Genomic DNA, 24,283 nt, shown 5'->3' on the forward strand with positions numbered 1-24,283 from the left:
TCTCCCAGGATGCACCACCTTCCCTCACTAAGAGAGGTGAGTGTGGTGGATCATGAGAGATGTAGACTGGCCAGGAAGTCCAACCTATAGAGGAGAATGAGAGCATGAGGCCACCAAACTATAAGTCCAATGAGGGGCTATGGTGACATTTAGGTTTTTGTGGGGTGGGAGGGTAGGGAGGGAGATATCTATTTCCAAACCAGCTCTATGATTAACTATGACCCACTGTTACAACGTTAAGCAATGCTAAGTCATGTTTAACAGCCTGTTAGTTAACATATGCATTAACATGATATAATTTGGCAGTGTAGACAAGCGCAAAGAGTTCAGATGGAGAGAATACAGGATGAATTTTTACAGCCTGAGACATACTGGAGGTCAGACTAGATGATCACAGCAGGACCTTCCGCTTTAAAAATCTGTGAATCACAAGAGAATAAAGGGCTGTCAGATCAGCACCTATCATTTGTGAAGATCTAAAACAAAGAGCTATTTAGAAATTATTTAAATATTACAAAGTAAATATTTTAAATTTGTTCATGATGGGTTTGGGGAATATGATGATGTGTTACGTTGGCCTTTCTGGAGAGCACAAATTAAACAGGCATCAAGAGTACAGGCTGTAAAAAGTAATTTTAATTAGCACCTACACTGTAAGCCTTCTTACTGGTTCATATGACATTTTTCAAAATGAGGTTCAAGCTATTCGGAAAACTTGCATATTAACATTTTTAAGCCTGTTCACCTGATTAATGAATCCCATTCTCTTCTTAAACTAGTGAAAGATTTTAGGCTGCTGATTGACTGAATTTTCTGAAACACTTTGGAAAATGCGAGAACTATGATCTTTTATGTTGCAAAAATCATTGCTTTTACGGACAACTTTGGCGGTGGGGAATTTCTTCAGGAGGACTCATGGGCTTGAGTCTGTTTCTTTACACTGCCCTCATCATGGTCCTCTCTCTGTTTTTAATTAAAATAAAAAAATGGACACTATGATAACATAGAAGTGAAGAAACAAAATGTTGAAACTAATATATTATTGTTTTCTTTACAACATGTACTATAGTGAAGTGCATTCATATCTGCACCAGCTGACACCTAACACGATAACCGCAAACCAACATTTTTGTTTTACTTCCCTGCTCCCACACAAAGTTTCCAAAGATGTTTTTGCTCTTAAAACTACACAACAGCTTTGTGTGTCACAATGACATTTTATAGAGCATTAGTCAACTCAGCAGATGAAATCCTGGCCCTACAGAAGTCCAGGGAAGTTTTGTTCTTCAAATAATCCCTAAAAATCACAGAAGAGGACAACCTTTTCACTCTGCTATAATAGCAAGTATTAAATACAGGTATGTTGTCTCTTTATACAACAGAAAAAATGTGAAAAAAACCCCACATGGGCACAACTGGTTCCATGTTAACTATGCAATAACCATGTTTACTAATTATACACAAATGTGCCAATCCTAGCTACACACATACTGCCGCTCTGGCTGGTGTCTGGCCGCTTGTGGAACATAAAACGAAGTGAGCACCACTAGAGGGCTCACAGCCTGTTTAAAGGGTGTACTGCCCTATTTGTACACACCACAGCTGGCATCTACACTACACACCAGTGGTGGCAGCATGTAGCGTATGTGTAGCTATAGGCCTCAGTGAAAAGCAGGCTGTGCCCACACTGCAGTTTGTAGCTACATGTTAGTGAAAAGCCGCAGCAGAGGGGAGACAGCGGGGAAAAGGCTTCAGCAGCTGCCCACTACCAGAGCTTTTCACTGTGGTGAGAAAAGGCTCCAACAGTGAGGACGTAGCAGGACAGCACACTGCTAAGAATAGCATTGTAGATGGAGAGGCACGGTTATGAGCAAGTAGAGAGCCATGTAGGGTGTATACTTGAGTACATTCCTACCCTCTTCATGTGTCTTTACTTGCCTAAGCAATGGCTCATGGTCTCCACTGCTATTTATACTCGCTCCTGTTCTGTTCATTGTCTCTGGAGCATCTGGCTTGGGCCACTGTCAGAGAGACAGGGCCGGCTCCAGGCACCAGCCGACCAAGCACGTGCTTGGGGCGGCACCTTATAAGGGGCGGCCAATATTGGGGTGGCGGGGCGGCCCTCGGGGGTATTTTTTTTTTTTTGGTTCGGTGGGGTGGTGCTCAGGGTGTTTTTTGTTGTTGTTGGTTTTGGTTCAGTGGGGCGGCGCTCGGGGGGATTGTTTTTGGTTCAGCGGGGCAGCGCTTGGGGGGGTTGGTTTTGGTTCAGTGGGGCAGTGCTGGGGTTTTTTTGTTTGTTTTTGGTTTGGCGGGGCGGCGCTGGGGGGGGGGTTGTTTTTGGTTCTGCGGGGCGGCGCTGGAGTTTTTTTGTTTTGTTTTGTTTTTGGTTTGGTGGGGCGGCGCTGGGTTTTTTGTTTTGTTTTGGGTTTGGCGGGGCGGCACTGGGGGGGCTGTTTTTGTTTTTGTTTCAGTGGGGCGGTGCTGGGGGAGGGTTGTTATGGCGGGGTGGGTTTTTTTTTTTTTTTTTTGCTTGGGGCGGCAAAAAAGTTAGAGCCGGCCCTGCAGAGAGAGAGGGGAAACTGAGCTAGATGGACGGATCACTAGACGCGATAAATCGATCCCCGATCGATTGATCACTACCCTAATTCCCCAAAATCTAATATTGGAAATGCAGAGCTAAGGAACCTCACAGCCGTTTTTAAATATTTAATGAAAATTGTGTGTATACACCCATACCCCACCCACAGGGTATTAATATATTCACATGATTTTTAGTGGAATGTCTGAAAATATTACGGTCTTCCTAAATATCTCCTGTAACAGTTTTTTTTTGGTTACTTCAGAGAATTTAGAGATTTTTACTAGCAAAATAAATGCCTGAAGTAAATTCATCAGAACAGTAAATCCAATAGTGGGATTATTATTTTTTTCTTATTCTGGGACACACACCACTCTTAGTTTTTGGAAGATGGTCATCGTAAGATGCAAAGCATCAGGGATAGCAGTGCCACAAATAAATAGTACTGTTCATCTGTAAATGATTTCCAACTGAAATTTTGGTAACACAGTAGTAAAAATTATTAGGCAGAAATCTAAACAGATAAGTCAAATTTACAAGGCAGGAGATACTATAGACATGAAGATCCATCTGCCTTTGTGTTTTATTTACTTATTCTTTCATACAAAACCCAAAAGGTGGCTTCTGTTTGGTGAGCATTCTCTAAGGAAACAAAAGGTCAGTTTTTCAGAGAAATTTTGTCCACGTAACTTGTAGAAAGATGATACATAGTATCATAATATGATCTAATTTACATGAATCTGCTGAAACACTTCTGGCATAATTTAGATTTGATTTGATTTGCTGGATTGAACCACTTTCAGTGGTATTCCATTATCAGCAGTAGATTGACCCTGACATCCTTAATAAATTAATCTGTCTGTCTGACAAGGTATCACACAACGTGCTGCTCCTTCTCCGTCCTGCACCACTTAGGACTGCAAAGAGAGTAACAAGAGTGATAGTGGACTTGCGACCGATATTGCTGCATAAAACACATAACTAAGATGTGCATAACCGCTTATGCTACGCTGATATCATCTATGATTCGTACAACAGCAGCGAGAAGCCCCAAGCAAAGATCATAGCCCCATTGTGCTAGATGGGCACTGTTTTAAATCAATCACTCCACAGCTTTTTGAACTATGAACATTTTACTAGAGCTTTTACTGGAAATTTACGCTTCACACCCAGGGAATTATTAAATGTAAATTAGCACACAGATAGCAATTATTGTTTTGTTTGTACTAAAAAGCTATTTATTTCAGTAAAACTCATAAGCTTTTGCTATTCTTTTAATGGTGCAATCCTGATAGTTAATTAAAGCGCGTAGGATGTGATCTTTGCGATCAAAAACCTAAACATTTTGCCCTTGCATCTCTCTCCCACTTCAAAGATCTGTTTCAGAGATGAATCATCTCTGGCCTACAGTGTCCATACTATGGAATCAAGTTTTCCAACAGACAATTTATTTAACAGTCTCTATAAACTGTCCATGATCATTCTTTCCTAATACACAGGGCCCAGCTATTATAGTTAGAACTTGTGTTGGCGGAAGGACAATAAGAAAACAAACAAGGATGAATCAAATTTCTACAGCACACCAAAGCTTAAAGTCTAATCACGTTAGCCTAAGAAGCTGGAATAAATACATACACTTAAATGGTGAGCTCTTGCTCCAGAGGTGAATAAGCCTTAGAATAACTTTATTCTGTTCCTGATCCTGCTGGTCTTTGCATGCAGAGCTCTCATGGACTTCAGCATGTTATGACTACATGGAAACAGCATTATAACTGAAATTGTTTGCCACCCTTAACTACAGCAGGCACTATCAATTCCCCCATTATTAGTGATACTAGGAACTAACAAAGAAGGTGCCTGACAAAGGAATGTATAAGAACACAGATGCAGAATCAGGTGCTTTTTGTTATTGTTTAAATGCAAAACGGATGCCCCAAAAGAGGTCTTCTATAAAATCACCCAAATGTGGAGCCCAACTGCAATACAAGTAGTTTGATATGGACAATTTCATAGCTCTCTGTAAAAGAGAATTTATAAGGATTATGAGTGAGGATAAAACGTATCACTGACAAATTCCCTCTGCAATGTCCAAGCAGATTTCTCACTAGCAGTGCATGTATGATTTTAAGACACAGGGGTAGAGGTAGATGAATTTCTAAAGATTACTTGCTGCCACCTAGTGTTTGGCACTGACAACCTGCAATAAAGAGGAGATGGAAAGCTAAATTGTGCAACCTTTACTCGGATACATGAGTATTTCTCATCTGAGTAATCAGTCACCAACATGATGAAGGGTTGCCCAATCTAGCCCTGCAGTGACGTTATTTAAAATCATGATGAAGTAAGCCATGTCTTGTGCTTTACTAATGACATTTATTGTGTTACAGTTAATATTTGTAACCAAAAGCTGTAATCGGTATTATCTCATTTATGTTATTATGTCACTGTAGGACCTGATCCAGCAACTCCTTACCTACATGAATAGTCCCATTCAAATCAGGGGTACTATTTGCGTGAGTAGAGCTTACTCACATGAATAAGGGTTTTCAGGATCAGATACTTAGGCCTTAACCTTGCAATCACATAATCACATATGAATATTCCCACTGACTTCACTGGGGCTACTCATGCATAAAGTTAAGTGTGTGCACAAGTGTGTTCAGGATTGGGGCCTTAGATTCCAAGATCCTCAAGGCGCCTCATCACCTCTAGTCACTTGTAAAGAGCCAGGTGCAGGCAGTAGTTATCCAAGTATAATATCTATCTGACGGAAGGGTTAAAATGTGAAATGTTCAGTTTTAAATACCCGCAGCACTGAAGTTATGAGTAGAGCCCCGCCCGGATATAAAAATGTGGATCCGCATCCGCCAGAATCAATGTGCATCTGACCTGCTGTCCACTAGCCATCTTTTATGTGTATCCACCCCCACAGCAGCAAGCTGTCTCACAAGGGCTAGCGATGGGGGAAGGCGGGAAGGGAGTGGAGATGAGCAAGTGGCAGGGGGGCTCTTGAAGGGAAAAGGCAGTGCCAAGGCAGAGACTGGGGGTAAAGGGCAGCATGGGGGCAGGGTCTTGAGGAGAAGAGGTGGTGCGGTGGCTGGGGAGAAGGGGCATTGCATAGTGAGCACAGGAAGGGTCGGGGGCCAGGGTTCTGCCCACTCCAATTCCCGTGGTTGGGGGCGGGCCCAGCTGCCTAGGAACCAGGGGGCCGGGAGCATGGCCAGTGCTGCCGGCTGGGTCATGGTGGGGACACTGGCGCTGCCTGAGGGGCCTAAGCTGCTGGACCGGAAGTGGCGCAATAAGCAGGTGCTGGACAACCCTGACTCCGGCCTGCCACCCAGCCTCAACCACTGGCTGCTGGCAGCTGGCCCCAAGCGTGCTGTGCCCCTGGGGCTGCCTGAGCCAGACGCTGTGGGCCAGGCACTGCTGGCGAGTAGAGCCCTGCGCGGTTGTATCTGCATCCGATCCACTATCTGCAAAAATGGTCCCTGGATATGAAGTGGATATCCAGCGATTTGCAGGGCTCTAGTTATGAGATGTTTAAGATACTGTACTAGTCAATATTGCTATTTAACACAAAATCAATCAATCACTTACCTTGGAAGTTCATTCTCAAATCTGTACATTATTGTCCCAACACAAACTATTCACAGGAGTAAATTTATGGACCTGCATGTTCACAAAATTGGGTCCAAGATGCATAGAGAGAGAAATTATGCAATTGCAGATTTGCAAGATAATTGTGATCTGGTCCTTTATTCTTAAGGGTTTGTAATCCTTCTGCATTTTGTCTTCAGATCTTTAATAACTAATATAATTTGTCAACACCTGCAATACAGTTACCTGTTACCAGGCCCTAGCTAGTCAGGGATGTTCAAGAACCTTGGGTGAAATCCTAGCCCCGTTGAAGTCAATAGGAGTTTTGCCATAGACTTCTATGGACCAGGATTTCATTCCTTGCATGGAATTTCACTGCAGTCTGCACAGGTTAAATGGGCCAGAAAAATAAGCATTCCTAGTGATTCAACAGCCCAAGGATCAGTCTTTCTGCTTTGGTACACTCTTCTTGAGTTACAGGGACAGGATCAACTTAAAGCCACTTTTCTGTTTAAACATTTAGTACCTACTGTAGTGACAAACACCACCTAAAACACCCTCTCTCTCTTCTGTACAGTCAGTTTGGCCCTGATGCTGCTCTGAGAACCAATAATACAGATCCTGTTGTCTGTGAGGCATTTCACAGACTTTAAATGGACTCTCCACACATACACCAGTGCACCTTAGTGGATCACAATGCAGGGAAGGTACCTTAGACAGGCAGTTTCTCTCTTGCTGTATAAACACCAACATCAGAATTATTTTAAAGGAATTAAGAACATGGGTATTATTTAAAGGGTACTGAATATTCAAATGGAATGTTCCCAAATGAGTCAATTAAAATTGACAGTGTTCTATTAACACTTTTACCACCTACATTCACACTAATTCCATTCAGCATGCCTCAAACCAACCCTCTAGATCAACATCCTTGTTTATAAGCATGTTCATATGGATTACAGTAGATGTATCAAACATACCAATCCAATCATGGAAAATATACTGGTCTTTGAAATGTGAATTTCTCACTCAGTTTTGTACATGCACTGACAGGTTTCCTGTGAGATTGCTAAATTGGAGAATAAGCTCCGTTCATTCTCCTATCAAGTTAATGCCAACGTAAAACACATTCTTGCACACTAGGTGGCAGATTTGTATTATTCTTGCAGAGGCAAAGGACTGAAGATAAAGGAAGTAATACCAGGCCTTAAATGTGTAGCAAAGCAAGTCCTTCCCCCCTCTCCCTCCAGTGAAACATTATCCCTGCAGAAGAAAAAGTGTCTCCCTGAATGCTTTATAGTAATTTAGTAATTAAAACTAGCAACACATATCAATAAACATTCCTATTCTATACTCAATTAAATTTACAATGGGACCATATCAGACAGGGGACACAAATCCTGACCATGGTTACATGGAGCTGTAAATAACAGGTTTGCTGATCCTCGGTAGAACAGGCTCATGGTGGAGTTGCTCTATAGGTGAGGGATGAGATGCTCTATGGTGTGGGAGGTGGGTTTATGTTGAAATGTAAATGAGATTCCTATCTCTGATATGGCCCTCTGTGTCCCCTGCTGCTCTTCCTTCCCCACGCTGCAGACCTGCTCCAACCCCACACAGAGGTGTCATGAAGTAGAGAGGGGCACCTGGCCCTGTGTGTGTGTGTGTTGGGCAAGGTGGAGGGAGATAGCACTAGGAATCACAGATGGGAATGTTTGCCCAGTCCTCTCTCCCAACTGAAAGTTCCATTTCAAAACTGCCAGCCAGGAACACTAGGGTTACCATATTTCCACAAGCAAAAAAGAGGACACGGGGGGGGGGGGGGGGAGACCCACTCTAGCCCCACCGCTGCCCCGCCCCCATCCACTCCCTCCCACTTCCCACCCCCTGATTGTCCCCCTCAGAACCTCCAACCCCCCCACACTCCTTGTCCCCTGACTGCCCCCTCCTGGGACCCCTGCCACTAACTGCCCCCTAGGACTCCACCTCCTATCTAAGCTGTCCTGCTTCTTGTCCCCTGACTGCCCCCTCCTGAGAACCCCCCACCCGCACTTCCCCCTTACGATCCTACCTGTCCCCTGACTGCCCTGACCCTTATTCACACCCCCACCCCATATTCATACCCCCGCCCCCAGACAGACCCCCGGGACTCCCATGCCCTATCCAACTGCTTCCCGCCCTCTGACAGGACCCCCAGAACTCCCGACCCATCCAACCCCCTCTGCTCCCTGCCTGCCTTGACCCCTCTCCACACCCCTGCCCCCGACAGCCCCCCCAGAACCCCAGACCCATCTAACGCCCCCTGCTCCCTGTCCCTGACTGTCCTGACCCCTCCCCACACCCCTGCCCCCCTGACAGCCCCCCCCCAAACTCCCGACCCATCCAACCCCCCCCTCCCTGTCCCCTGACCAGGGCCGGCTTTAAAGAGCCCAGGAATCGGGCTGTGCTCTGGTGTGAGCTCCAGCCGGGCTGCGGGGCTTGGGGCCGGGCCGGAGGTGCTCGGCCGGAGCTGGGCCGGCACGCTCGGCCGGAACCGGGGCCGGTGCTGCTGGGGGCCGGGCCGGAGCCGCTGGGGCCGCCGGGTGCCGCTCGGCCTGGGCCGGAGGGAGCCGCTCGGCCACGGCCACGCCTCCCTGGAGCTCTCCTCCTCGCGCCGCCCCCCGCCCCAGCTTACCTGCTGCTGCCTCCTACCTGCCCCTGGTTCTTTTCAGGCTTCCCGCGAAGATCTGATTCGCGGGAAGCAGGGGAGGGGGAGGAGCAGGGGGGCGGAGCGTTCGCGGGGGGGAGGAGGGGAAGACAGCTGCGGGGCCGGACAGCGTGGTAAGGCTGCAGGGGATGGGGGGAGCCGGGAAAGGGCTTTGCTGCCCAGCGGCGCTTGGCCGCCGCTTTTCTGTCTATAAATAGCTGACTGGGGGGAAATCCTAGACATTTTTAGAGTTTTAAAAATCCCCCCCCGGACAGCTATTTATAGACTGAAAAGCCGGACATGTCCGGGGAAATCCGGACATATGGTAGCCCTAAGGAGCACCATATTAGTATGGGTAGTCCATTTAAGGCTATTTGCTACACTATTCCCAAGGAGCAAATGTGCAGTCCCTCTAGCCTTCCTCTCTAACGGTCTGGGTAGGTAGAGGCCAGAGGTGACTTTTCAGCAGCTGTGCTTTGCCTACACAGCGACTCTTGCGGAGATAGGAAACCTCTCAGGATTCATGTAGTATTCTACAGCTGCAGAGCATGGTCAGGCCATCTAGCTTCAGCCAAGCTCCATGCTGCAGCAGGAGTGAAATCAGTTGGCTGGGTATATTTGCAGACAACTAATTCAGTGTAAAGTCTTGATATTTTTAGCTTATTGTTTATAAAGTATATTGAACAAATACTGCACTATGAAGCCTCGTAGGTCAAATACACTGTTTATTCATCTGGGTTGTTTTGGCTGGGGCTGGAGAGGAGGAGTTTGAATGCAGAAAGCAGCATGGGAGTAAAAAACATGATCGCTAGGGGGAAGCTGAAAAGAACCGACAGCAGCTGGCCCCAGGGGCGCCCCCAGCAGCAGTTGGTGTAGCAGGCCTTGGGGTCAGCCGCACCAGCCGCTGCAGAAGTCACAGAGGTTCTGGCAGGGCCGGTGCTACCATTAAGGCAAACTAGGCGGTTGCCTAGGGCGCCAAGATTTGGGGGCGCCAAAAAGCGGTGCCCCCAATTTTTTTTACAGCGTTCCTACGCCCCCTCCCCAAGCGCGCGGTCGCTGCTCCACTTCTCCCGCCTCCCAGGCTTGCAGCGCCAATCAGCTGTTTGGCGGCGCAAGCCTGGGAGGGGAGGAGAATTAGAGCGGGGGCGGCGTGCTCGGGGAGGAGGCGGAGCAGAGGTGAGCTGGGATGGGGAGTTGCCGCACAGCTCCCTGGGCTGCGGGGGTGGGGAGCTGCTGCAGGGCTCCCCACCCCAGCTCACCTCTGCTACGCCCCCTCCCTGAGCACACCGTCGCTGCTCCACTTCTCCCGCCTCCCAGGCTTGCGGTGCCAATCAGCCGTTTGGCGCTGCAAGCCTGAGTGGGGAGGAGAATTAGAGCGGGGGCGGCGTGCTCGGGGAGGAGGAGGAGCAGAGGTGAGCTGGGGTGGGGAGCTGCCGCATGGTTCCCCGGGAGGGAGGGGAGTTGCTGCGGGGTGGGGCGCCTCAGGGCAGGGGGGGAGTTGCCTTGGGGGAGGCGCCTCAGGGTGGAGTGGGGGGGTGATGAGCTGCCGCAGGGCTGGGGGGGTGGCGCGCAAGGTGGAAGTTTCGCCTAGGGCGCGAAACTTCCTTGCACTGGCCCTGGGTTCTGGAAAGTCATGGAATCCGTGACAGACTTGCAGCCTTATGCATGAGTAACCTCCTGCTATTTAGAATAAAGCTGGCTTTCCTCAGAAGATTATATAGAAATTCTAACAGCCTAAGTGCCGGTAACAGGTCTGATTGAGAAATTGCCTTAAAAGGCTGGTCGAATGCACGAAGCCACACTGCGAGGTCTATGCAAGGACTTACCACAGCTGCAGTCCCTGAACTCACAGGAATTGCACACCTGGCACCTGGAAGGGCCAGGCCGGCCCCCCTAGCCAAAGCATTGCACTTGGAGCTTGTGTTGAATTGATTATCCACCATTACCCATTGTCCTTTACAAGGTCCCTACTTTCCAGGAAAGTTTCCGCTGCTAGATCTAACTTCTGCATCCTGTCAGAAATTTTGATTTCTGTACTTATTCACAAGTGAATTTTTCCTTCTGATGGGGACCCGGGAAGCATAGGTTTCAGAATTCATATAACTTCTGACATACACATCAGTCTACTGCTATCTGGGTCATCTGTACTGACCAAATATTTGAATGATTGTGCTAAGCTTGAGCACGGGAATTCCATTATTCCTGACCACATGTTTGAAATGAATGAATTTTGAAGTACTCACAGTGAATTCAGTTTGAATTCCAGCTATTTTATTGGCATAAAATCAGCCATACTGGGTCAGACCAATGGTCCAGTTAGCCCAGTATCCTGTCTTCTGACAGTGGCCAATGCCAGATGCTTTAAAGGGAATGAACGGAACAGGGCAATCATCAAGTGCTCCATTCACGGTCATCTAGCCCCCCCATCTGGCAGCCAGAGGCTTAGGGACGCCCAGGGCATGGGGTTGCATCCCTGACCAATTTGGCTAATAGCCATTGATGGACCTATCCTCAGTGAATTTACCTAATTCTTTTTTTAATCCAGTTATAGTTTTGGCTTTCACAACATCCCCTGGCAGCAAATTCCACAGGTGGACCATGCGTTGTGTGAAGTAGTACTTCCTTTGTGTTTGTTTTAAACCTGCTGCCTGTTAGTTTCATTAGGTGACCCCTGGTTTTGGTGTTATGTGAAGGGGTAAATAAAACGTCCTTAGTAATTTTCTCCACGTCCTTAGTAATTTTCTCCACACCATTTGTGATTTGATAGATCTCTATCATATCCCCCCCTTAGTTGTCTCTTTTCCAAACTGAATAGTCCCAGTCTTTTTAATCTCTCCTCATATGAAAGCTGTTCCATACCCCTAAGCATTTTTGTTGCCCTTCTCTGTAACTTTTAGGGTGACCAGATGGCAAGTGTGAAAAACTGGGACAGGGGGAGAGGGGTAATAGGTGTCTATATAAGAAAAAGCCCCAAATATCAGGACTGTCCCTATAAAATCGGGACATCTGGTCACCCTAGCACCTTTCCCATTTCTAATATATCTTTTTAGAGATGGGGCAACCAGAACTGCACACAGTATTCAAGATATGAGTGTACCATGGATTTATACAATGGAAGTGTGATATTTGCTGTCTTATTATTGATCTCTTTCCCAAATGGTTCCTACCATTGTTAGCTTTTTTGAAAACATCTGCTTAATGTGCAGCACCAGTCAGCAAACTATCCACAATGACTACAAGGTCTTTTTCTTGAGTGGTAGCAGCTAATTTAGATCCCATCACTGTGTATGTATAGTTGGGATGATGTTTACCCATAGGCATTTCTCATCAACACTGAATTTAATCTGTCATTTTGTTACCCAGTCACGCACTATTGTGAGATCCCTTTGTAACGCTTTGCAATCACCTTTGGATGTAACTATCTTGAGTATTTTCTATTGTCCACAAACTTTGCCTCCTCACTGCTTATTCCAGATCATGTATGAATATGTTGAACAGCACTGGTCCCAGTAGAGATCCCCGGGGGACACTGGTATTTACCTCTCTCCATTCTGAAAACTGACCATTTATTCCTGCCCTTTAACCAGTTACTGATCCATGAGGGGACCTTCCCTCTTATCCCATGACTGCTCAGTTTGCTTAAGAGCCTTTGGTTAGGGACCACGTCAAAGGCTTTTTGAAAATCCAAGTACACTTGACAAGCTGTTGAAGTGTTCCCAAAGTATATAAAAAAAGCACAGAACCTTCAGGTCTCTGCCAGATATAGATACAATACATCAGGCATCTACTTGGAATGGAGCTTCACAGGATGTATGGGGTTTTATCTCCTGTGCCCATTTGTCACTGTTGCTCAGGTTCAAGTAGGTGGCACCTTGCTACAAAGAGTGACGGCTATCCCTGCTGTCTATTTGCTTTCCCAACTCAGCTCCTTATGTAACAGGGCTTGATCCAAAGCCCATTGAAGCCAATGAGAGTCTTTCCCTTACTTGGATTAGGCTCAAAGCAAACAATCAATTCTGTCTCAGGGAGCATCAACAAACCATCACTTAAGTTCTGATTGTAGAATCTACATTACTTTTTAGCTCCCGGGGAATAACCATTAGCAATATACTTTTTGCATTACAAACTAGGCACATTCGATACAAAAGTAATTAAAGAGGGAATAAATGTAGAAACCCACAATGCCTTTATTACCATATCACCTTTGTGACCTAAAACCACACTTCACAAATTTTAAAGGGGCTTTTTAGCCCAGCATCATTTTGTGATTCAGAACACATTATATTGTGGGCACGTTTCCACGAAAATAGAAAAAACATATTAGTTAAAATGTGCTAACTGTAGTGTAGACAAGGGATAAACTTTTCAGAAGTCCCTCAGTGATTTAGGAGCCGAAGTCCCATTGTCAAAAGTGACTTAGAATCCTCCATCTCATTGAAAGTATAGGTTCCTAAGTGACTAAGACTCCGATCTACAAAGGTATTTAGGTACCTAACTCCCCTGAAATCAATGGGAATTAGGCACCTTTGGGGATCTGTGCCAAAGTCAATTTTGAAAATGGGACTTAAATTTTCAGAAGTACCTTACTTAAGTCCTCAAATAGATTGTCCTGGGAGGGGGGGAAGGGGGGGAATATGGTGATAAGATCTTGTGCAGTAATTATATTGTTAAGGAGGTGGGAGGACGGGAGAGAAAGAGAAAAAAAAGTGGATAATCACCAGGTAACATGAAAGCAAGTCCACTGTGCATAGAACTCCTACAGTATACAATAGGAGTTATATGCACAGCCCCATTGCCAGATTGGACCCTATATGATTTCCAGGACTAATAAAAACAACTACTTCATAAATACAAGGAGAGACAAGATAGTGTCGGTCTATTAAAATAATTGCAAATGGCTCTCACCGTCCCAATGGCATCAGGTTTTGTCTTTGTACACTGTCTCACAACTCTTCACCTAGTCAGACAGAGCTCAATCCTGCAGATTTTAAGCCTAAAGACGGATCACCCCAAAGAAATCCATAAAATGGATGAGATTGCAGCAAAACAGTAATCTGATTTTTCCTTTATATAACATCTTTGTTAATTTATGGCCAAATACCCACTGGATCAGATATGCGGCGCATCCTGTGGAATGCGATTGTCCTTATTCTTATGCACATCTAGCAGGCAAATGCCTTTCTGCTCTTTCCATTACTCCAGTACTTCTTTTACGCAACGGCAAGCTATTTTAATCACACCAGAAATCCTTCTTTGCTTTTCAACAATCCAGACCTCACAGGTAGAGAGCGCATTACACAGCAGTTGGCAGTAAACCTGATTTTGGCAAGGAGGATTAACAAATACAAATGAATGATTTGTACTCTCAGAATTGATATTTTTTCATGGATGGAAAGAAGCCGATAAGAATTTTAAGTCACAGAACTTCTCTTCTAGGATAGTGGTAGAGTAAGAGTAAGAAAGAAAGAGCAGCATGTGTGAATATGAGAGAGAGAAAAAACATGCGTGCACATGTCGGGTGTGTGATACTATAGAGCCAACTGAACATGCATTTATCATGCCCCTTGGACTGTCTCACCTGCACTCTGCCCATCTTCCCTGAGCTTAGTCTAGAATGTCTAAATTCTAAAGGATCTTCACACAGCTGCCCTAATATATTTTTTTTAATCTTCCTTCCCCAAGTGTGGTGCTTCTCTCTCCACATTACCCTTGCCTAAGGCCCAAAATGGACAATCACTCCAGTGCCAGGCTTACGATCTGATATCTTGCAGCCCTGCAGGGCTAGAAATGGGAGCTCTATACAATTGGAAAAGGGACTTGCAGTTGTCCACTCTGAGGGCATGTCTACATTTACCTCCGCAGTGATTGATCCCGCAGGGGTTGATTTATCGTGTCTAGTGAAGACACGATAAATCGACCGCCGAGCGCTCTCCCATCGACTCTGGTACTCCACCAGAGCGAGAGGCGTAGGCGGAGTCGACGGGGGAGCGGCAGCAGTCAACTTACCGCAATGAAGACACCGCGGTAAGTAGATCTAAGTACGTCAACTTCAGCTACATTATTCATGTAGTTGAAGTTGCATAACTTAGATCGATCCCCCCTACCCCCATGTAGGCCAGGGCTGACACGTGACACTGTCACGTAACCCTGGACAGTGCCAATGTATTGCCCATTGGAGGTATGACATTTTTATGCATGTAAAATCTATTTTAGGTCATTTTTATATTTGTTTTTAAAAATACATTTGCTAGAGTATTCTCTCTCCCTCGAAGTATTTAATAGTTGATTTGGGGTATAGCTCTCCACTAACACTTTATATGCTGCTTGTCTCAGACTAAACTCTTTGGGATGTGGATATCTTCCTTTTGGGTTAGACAGTGTCTAGCATGCTGTGGCTTGGATCCCGATTGTGTGCTACCCCAATACTATTAGTATTTGTAATAATGATAATACAAATACAATATACACATAAATCCTGGTTATACTGGAGTCAATGGCAGAGCTCCAATTGACTTAAAAGGTCCAGGATTTAATCTCATGGCTATAGTGGGGATGAAAGGAAAGGAAACTGGCTGATTTACAGTGCATCAAATGACGGCCCAGTTTCTGAACTTGGTTGCTGTACCTGCACTGATCTGCGACAAAGTCTGTGGGACTCCAGGCAGGCCCAGCATTCCATCTGTACCCTATTAATAGCAGGTCCTGGGCCAACAAATATGCATTTGGTGATGAAGAAATATAACCCTCAGTCCTTCTGGAGAACATGTACCAACATTACTCCTGTAAAACTGCCAAGAGCTGGAACCTGCATGAAAAGCTCAAAGACAATAGGAAACCCAGATCCTGTACACTACCTTCATGGGAGCAAGCTGGATGGGTGTGATACATGAAGGGTCCACCATAGGCTTCGGCCTGTTTGCGGTGTCTGCTAGCAAGCTGTGCCACTGTTGAGGTAGTCCTGTAAATTTTTGTTCTCTGGGATCAAATCCAGTGTGAACCCGGTGCTCAAAATTTGACGGTCCAGAAATTTCAAGCCTTTTCTTTTTCTTTCCAAACATGGTGGAAAAACCTGAGGGGAAGGGGAGGTATGGGAGAACAGAAACAAGAAGTAGTTTATCTTGACATTGTCTCAACTTTTTAATCTGTCATCGTTACCTGCGGAGTATAAAACGGATGTTAATTTTTACTGATTCAAAATTTCCAATTCTGCCTCATTTACTCACATGGAGTAGTGCTTTACTCTGCACATAATCCCACCGGGATCTATTGGAGGTCTGATGATGTAGTTGGGGACTGGTCCTGCTTTGAGCAGGAGGTTGGACTAGATGACCTCCTGAGGTCCCTTCCAACCCTGATATTCTATGATTCTATGATTTGGCCCCGGTTATTGTAGTATCTGAATGCCTCATAATCCTTTCTGTATTTATCCTCAAAGTGATTAGCTATGTCATGATAATGATGATACCTAATATGAAACAGAAGTAAATAGAAGAACTTGCATCTCAGAACTATAGGCCAGATGCTCATCAGGCTTAAATCTTGTCAGGAGGACTGTTTTCACCAGCCGAGCATCAGGTCCTAATACATCCATACTTAGATTGCATCCTGCTGAAGTTAGAAGAGGGTTCGTTGCTTGTTCGCCATTTCAGTAATGCCAGACAAGCAGAGATCCTGCTTCAGATTCCAGCCACCCTTCAGCGTCTTCGCCTATACTAGCAAAATCTGCATTCATGCAGCGCAGCTCGCCTTTTGGAGAGAAAAGATCTCCTGCGAAAAGAGACTATTGAGGGCCTGACGGTGCCATTTAGACACAGCCCATAGCAAACGAGAGAGTGGAGCTGCACAGCCCTTGGGGGAACCCAGGAAACATCTGGCACACTGAGGGTGAGCACCTGCTCCCACGTCCCTTTGCAGGAGCAGTTTGCCATCTCCTGCACGGCTGGCTAGCATTCAGCCAACTTTCTGATTTGCAGAGGGGTGCTCGACCCTTGCTCTGCCCAAGGCCCCACCCCCACTCCACCCCTTCCTCCAAGGCCCCACCTCAGCTGCATGGTGAAGTTGGCTGTTTCCGTGACCACTGGAGCGTTTGCTTTGAAGAGCATGCCGTTGGGTCATCTTGTCTACCTGCTGCACAGTGACAGGACTGGGTTCATTATCGTTCTCCAACAATCTCCAGTACCCTTGGATGGGAGTTCGATCTAGCCCTGTGTATCTCCAGTGAGGGCGATTTTACAATTACCCCGGACAACTGGTTCCAGGGTTTGTTCTGATAATGCCTTTTGGGATATTTAACATTTTTTTTATGCTATGATTTAATCCTCAAGAGACTGACTAATCATTCCTGGGGCTAGATTACCCCTAACCCTTTGTGGCTCTGGCCACGGCGAGCAGGGACAGCAGGTGAGCAGAGGCTGCTTGCCCAGTACTTGCAAGGGGTGGCCAGAGAGGGTCAAGGAGTGGGTGTCCCGATGCACAGGGGAAAGATGGATAAACTGCACCCTGTAAAGGGCTGAAGTAATTTACTCCAGATCCCGCAGCAAAGAAGGTGCAGGGGTCACAAGTCTCACCCAGGCTACTGCCAGGGCAGGACAGCTTCCACACCACCACTTACTCTGAGCACAGCCTAATGACTCATTCCAGCCTACAGTGTGTTCGACATCCTGGAGAAGGGCCATGTTTCTAGGGCTTTAGCCAGATTGCTGTGGGGCCATTATACCAGGGAAGAGGAAGGATTCCAAGCAACTAGGGAGTGGGATAGGTTTGGGTTTTTTTGGGGGGGGTTGGGGGGTGGGAGGGAGCCATTCCTGCTGCCTCATGCTGGACAAACCCTCTCTCCTCCATCTAAGACCATGGTCCTGAAATAACCCACTTATCTCTGGTACCAGTATTCAGCGCGTCTGTTGGACTGGGAACCAGCAAGACCAGAAGCATTTGGAGCAAGCACAGGGGCGGCAGCTTGAGCTAACGGGGAGGTGGGGCCAGCAGTGCTCAAAGATGGGTAGAGGTCTGGAGAACATTGGGCTCATGGGAAGCTAGTCCAGCTCTGGGCTGGGAACTGGCTGTGGGGCTGGAGGAGGGGAGGGAGACAGAGGAGAAAAAGGCAGTGTTTCTGCTGCTTGGAAATAGGATGCAAGTCTCCTATTTCTGTAAAGAGCACATAGCAAATAGGAGGATGATTTAGTTGGGAATTGGTCCTGCTTTGAGCAGGGGGTTGGACTAGATGACCTCCTGAGGTCCCTTCCAACCCTGCTATTTTATGATTCCTCCATGGCCCTCTAAGGGTTAAACCCATTACTCCTAGTTTTATCCTCCTTGACTTGAGAATAAATTGATGCCTGTCCTCTTCACACCTTCCCTTTACATACTTGTAGACAATTATGTGTCCTTTAAGCTTATTTTCTCCAGATAGAACAGGCCTAGTTCTTTTAACCTTTCCTCATAGGTCTTATTTTCCAAACCTTTCATCGGTTTTGTTCCTCTCTTCTGAGCTCTCTCTAATTATTGTGTCTTGTTTGAAATCAAGTGCCCTTTAGTCTCTTTCTCTCTCTCCTGCTAAGATCTTACTTACAGTCATTTTTAGCTTCCTTTTATCACTCTGCTCCTCCCATCTTTCCCATTCTTAGCATTCTGATCTCTTATTTTGTTTCCACTGGCACCTAACTATAAACCTGCACTCTCCAAGTTTTCAGCCATTGCTTCATTATTGGTCAGTATTAAATTAAAAAACAAACAAAACAGAAACACAATAACAAGCGGGAGCCCATGTCAGTGGAATCCTAATGACAGCAAGAGCAGACTACCTGGATCCACCTGTCAGCTCTGTTTTATCTTTAGAGAGTGTAAGCTCTTTGGGGCAGGATCCATCCTTTCGTTCTGTGTATTTGCAGTGCCTAGCACAAGGCTGCCCTGGTCAATGACTCCAGTTTCTGGGTGCTACAGTAACACAAATATTTTTATCCTAACCCATGGTTTTGGGTTGACATTTTTCATTTTTGGTTTCTAGCCACTGGCAATTTTTTAAAAAGTTTAAACAAAAGCCATGCCAATATTGCCAACCTCTAGCATTCACATAAATAAATAAATAAACACACAAATAAATAAAAAAAAATAATAAAAAAAACACAAGTCAGCCCCTCCCCACAAACACTAATAGCTTAAAAATCTCAAGATTTAAAATAAAAATAAAAATTGGGGTTCATTTGCTTTGACAGCTGAAGATTTCAAATGCACTTGAATAATGGTTTTAAGCTTTTCTCTGAAACGTACTTATTTTTAAAATCAAAGCTGAGATTCTCAGGCATTCACATGATTCCAGGACCTGGGGCTTTAAGAAAGACATCAACTACCACAAGACTTGCAATAAAATCATGAGAGTTGGAAACACTGCAGTGCCTTCCATTTTGAGTACAAGAGAACCTCATAAAAAAGATACTGCAGCTAGAACTGTGTGGGAATTGGATTTTCCTTTTATACATGAAATTTCAAAAAAATTTCCATTCTGAAATGGAACAACAACAAAAACATAAAAAAATGTAATTGAACTTCCTGTCAAACAAGATTCCAGAACAAAACCAAAAAGTGTCATTTTGTTTTAATTAAATTTTAACATTTCATTCTGATTTTGACTTTATTTTATTTATACATACATATAAACAAAAACTGGAATGAACTATTTTGAAACAAAAAAAAGTCTGAATGTTTCATTCTGAAAACATTAAAAATGGACATTTGCAATCAGAACACTCAGTTCCATTTTTTAAAATCAGTCAAAATAGACTGGTTTCCATGAAACTTTGATTTCAACAAGATAGTATTCACCCAGACAGATGTTCCATTGGAAAAGTTTTGACCAGCTCTAATGACATGATTTTTGAGTCACACAATAGCTGAAATGGCTGGAGGTAGAAAGTTAAAATCTGGCATGGAAATAGCCCTCAGCCAGGAGAAGAGCCTTTATTTTTTCAAGAGTTATGCCTCTGTGAAAGTCACTTACTGAGCATGCACAGATATGGTCACTAAGTACACGTAAAGCAGCATTTACCCTTCCGTGTGTGTGGCTAATTTAGCTACAAGGGCAAAAGTGTAGGGGAAATATGCTGCAAATTGGTAGATACGCTTGTGGCTGAAGAACTGAAGGTGCAAAGGGCTCGAGCCCTGCTGTAATGTGGCCAAGTTCCTCTGTAGTTAGGGAAGAAACCTGAACGGAAAAGGAAGAACTCTTGCCGTTGTACTTCCTAAAGATGTCAGAAGAGGGGCTCATTTCCACCAGACTCTTAGGCCTGGTCTACACTACAGCTGCTGATCGAGCTAAGCTATGCAATGTGAGTTACGTTAGTAGCGTAACTCAAGTCGACGTAGCTCAGATCTACTCACGCGGGGTCCACACTACACTATGTCGACGGGAGATGCTCTCCCACCGACACTGCTTCCGCCTCTCATTGAGGTGGAATACAGAAATCAACGGGAGAGCACTCTTCCATCAACTGAGCTTGTCTTCACTAGACCCGCTAAATCAATGCTGCTGCATCGATTGCAGCAGTGCCGATTTAGCCCCGGAGTGAAGACAAGCCCTTAAAGAGCATCTGGTCAGGGCATACCAAGCCAAAGAGTTCCGTATTATGGAACTGATCAGAGACTGGAGTAGATCTTGAGAGATAAATAGAAAAGCAATACATGTTCCATTTATTGGCCAGCAGAGCTTCTTCATCCTGGAAAGCAAAGCTCCTTTTGTTATAAAAAAAAAGTTCCCCTTCCCCCTTTTTTTAAATTCCTCAGTAATCTTTCCTGGCTTCTCAGAGAGAACACAAAATTAGGTAAAAATTAATATGTTATATAATGCCACAAATGTACAGGCTTTATGATGGAGACCATAATTTTTGGTGGATTTATAGCTAGGCTAAATTTGGGGTTGAGAGTCGTGCAGTTCAATGCCTGCTCCAGGATTACATGCATCAGGTGTGCAAGGACATTTTGTCATGTAAACACTGACTTATCTAGCAGGATTCTCAGGTAGTATCAACTGATGTGAATTTTTCAGATAATGCAAGAGGTTGCATGTACTCTTTCTATTTTGAAATACCCCAGCTTTCCTTTGTAGGAAATCACATGCAAACCTTGACGCCCTGTGCAGAAGCCAATGACTGGTGTATGGTGGATCTTTTAGAGAGCATTTCTACATTACGTTCCTACACAATATCCTTTTCTCTGGCCTTCACAATGGCCATTGTGCCCCACTCATGTCCATGGAGAATGCCGCTACACAGCTCATCTTCCTATCCTGTAGCTTTGATTATGGCAATCCTCTTTGCATCCCCCACATTGGCTCCCTCTTTTCATATCAAGCATAATCTACTTGTCTTCACTTTCAAGGCCCGCCATAACATATCCCCACCCTACTTACCATTTTTCATTCAGTATCAAAAGCTCAGTTCCCACCACTGAGCAGCCCATGATACTAGCTTCCATCACCCACTTGTTAAAAATTTAACAAGTGTCTTTGTGCTTTCTCCCATGCTGCCCCTCACACTTGGGAGAAACATCTGCAAAATTGAAACTCTCCTCTTCCATGAAATCTACCAAAACCTGATGACAGATATGCTGCTAGTGTGTTGAAACCACTGTCAATCATGCTGACCTCTATTGTTATTGTTTGACTGTACTCCCCCCATCACTGTCTGTATCCACCCTCTTATACTTAGACTGTAAGCTTTTGGGGGGCAAGGATTGTCTTTGTTCTGTTTGTACAGCATCCCCTACCTCAATGGGACCTGACTGGGGCTACTAGTTGCTACAGTAATACAAAACAAATAATTTCTTAGACTTAGGCCCTCAACTTGCTCCATTAAAAAGTCAATGGCAGCTTTACCCCTGCCACAAGTGAACATAGGATAAAACCATCAAAACCATCTAGACCAGTGGCTCTAAATCTTTTCTGGCAAGGCATGCATTCTGATCCTTCCAGTGCCATGTGGTTGTGGTTGATTGGAGCCTGCTACTGTATCAAATGGGAAAAGGGGGGGAAATTTGTTACTCCCCTCCCCCCGTTCATGTAGAGCTTGTTTTCATCTAATTTCATGTTGCATTTTTCTTTAATGAGATCAACAAATGGCATGGTTGCTGATTGGAATGTATGTCCTCTACCGTCAAACCAGAAGATTCCATCTATACGTAATATACTGGTGAGTGTGTGCAACTGGTCCCCCATCTTTGCCCAATCCACAAAGGATGAGTGTCACACCCCCATCTGAAGAACTTTGGCAGCTCATGCTTCTAGTTCTTGAGGGCCCTGGTATTCAATTCTTGGTGCATTGGCCAAGATGGCATCACCTACACACTTCAGAAAGGAGAGGCAAAATTAAAGGGAGGTTTTCTGCCATACTGTTACACGAGTTAACAGTGTTATTTAGTAACAAGTTGGGGAAGCAGAGAGCATACTAAGCAAATGGAAGAGCAAGAGTCCTAAGGCTTATACATTGTTTTTGAAATAAACTCTAGACGCATCTCAACCTCTTGAAGATAAATAATTGGAGGAGTTTGTGCTTAAGCCTCGCAAAATCTCTGTTGCAGGCAAAATATCCCTCTGTTTTGAAAGTTAACCATAGTCCAGGTAAATGTCAGTTCTGGGTCCCACGGAATTTTAATCCTGTCATTGTTATTTTTGCAGACAACCGAATTTGATCCTGAGCCCAAGAATAAAAAATTCAGGTAACCAGGATCCATTAGCAGAGGCAAAGGTAGTGTTGTGAAGTGCTTAAAAAAAAAAAAAAAAAGTCCCACGAAGTCTATTATCTCTTGGTATCACCACCCACGTTAGTGCTCCCAGTTACTAATTTAATTCTTAGCACCATCCCCCCAGACTCATGGGCATTCTGTTGCCTTTAAATTAATGCAATATTTATAAATGGCTCCCTTGCAGGTCTCTGTGAATCCTTCCCACGGAGAAGGAGGAAATGGTGCTTGATGGATTCATGAATTTGGTACTGTTGTTAAAAGAAACAAAAGTAGGTGACGAGTTCACTCACGTTCACTAGTACCTTACTTGTGAATAATCCCACCGATTTCAATAGGATCACTCAGAGCAAGGTGCTACTGATCAGCAGTATGGGTGGCAGATTCTGTCCAAATGACAGCTACATTGATTTTGAACTAGTTCCAGGAGAGAAAGCATGGCCACAGAAAAACCAGTCACATGGGGATATTTCTATCATAACTATACTTCATTTGTACTAAAACATGTCTGCAAACAGCGCATTTATTCATTTTATGTTCATCTGGGAGGACGATCAAGGAGACAATCCTTCAATTATTGCAGAAGATGACATTAAGTCTGGTGATAAGGCTCAATAAAATAAAAATAAAAGGGATCAATCAAAGTGCCATAATAACTCTAGCAATGGCCAACTTTAACAAGCAACCTATGTTTATTTTATAACACGCATACTCTGCTTGCAGTGCCACAGACTTATGAGGTCTTCCTGATTTATGGAGTAAGCCAAGATATTGTAGAACAGATTAGAGATTGCCGTTGTCTCCTAGCAGAGAAAAGAGGGGCATGATGGTGTTAATCTGTAGTAACTCCACTGAAGTAGCTTATTACCTCAGAGCAAGGTTGAACGATACCTTCTCTCATTTCACAAGGTATGGAGCTGACAGGGCCGGCTCTGGCTTTTTTGCAGCCCCAGGCAAAAAAGCCTCCCGCCGCCCCCCGTCTCCTGGCGGGGAACGCAGCGAGCCCGGCCATGGGCCCGCTTTCTCCGGACGGCCGGAGCGCCGGGGGGAGGGCGGCGAGCCCGGCCACGGCTCCGTTCTCCCCAGAGGCCGGAGCGCTGGGAGGAGGGCAGAGAGCCCGGCCGGGGCCCTGCTCTCTCCGGCTGGCCGGAGCGCCGGGGGAGGGCAGCGAGCCCGCTGTGGCTCCGCTCTCCCTGGGTGAGCGCCGCCCCCCTCCAAGTGCCGCCCCAAGCACATGCTTGGTGGGCTGGTGCCTGGAGCTGGCCCTGGGAGCTGATGCCTATGGGAGGAATCCCAGCGTTTTAGTTACTTATATAATCAAAAGGCTCAATCCTACTGCCTGGTGAAACCAATGGGATTAGGAGGGGACCCATATTTTCTTTGCAAATTGAGGGCCAATTTTTCTGATGGTGTAGATTTCAGTGAAGCTGCACCAATTTACCCCAGAAGAGAATTAGTCATTGAGTATTCATAAAGTGGAAACTCATTGTTTATACCAACAGTGCCTTAAACGGCATCCCTTCCTAATACAGTTTTCCTTAGGACAGTACAAGATTGCTCCAGGCTACAGACCATTAATGTAGGTCCAACTCAGAGTCCTTTCTCCCTCTGCTACTGGGGCTTCTATTTTAAATTGCTTTATTAAAAATAATTTTAAACATTTATACTCTATGGATACACATTAATAGTGAATG

General features: G+C 45.2%; 1 protein-coding gene across 3 annotated transcripts in view; it reads right to left on the reverse strand.

Moving 5' to 3' along the window:
• Positions 1-24,283, reverse strand: part of PAK5 (p21 (RAC1) activated kinase 5) — a 186,955-nt gene that overhangs the window by 56,403 nt on the left and 106,269 nt on the right. For all 3 annotated transcript variants that reach the window (XM_054024295.1, XM_054024294.1, XM_054024293.1), the window contains one exon: positions 15,716-15,930. In XM_054024295.1, coding sequence (XP_053880270.1) covers positions 15,716-15,919 — 204 coding nt within the window. In that variant the 5' untranslated portion in view covers positions 15,920-15,930. The remainder of the gene's footprint in view (positions 1-15,715; positions 15,931-24,283) is intronic.

This window comes from Malaclemys terrapin, chromosome 3, assembly GCF_027887155.1.
Source record: "Malaclemys terrapin pileata isolate rMalTer1 chromosome 3, rMalTer1.hap1, whole genome shotgun sequence".
NCBI classification, from domain to species: domain Eukaryota; kingdom Metazoa; phylum Chordata; order Testudines; family Emydidae; genus Malaclemys; species Malaclemys terrapin.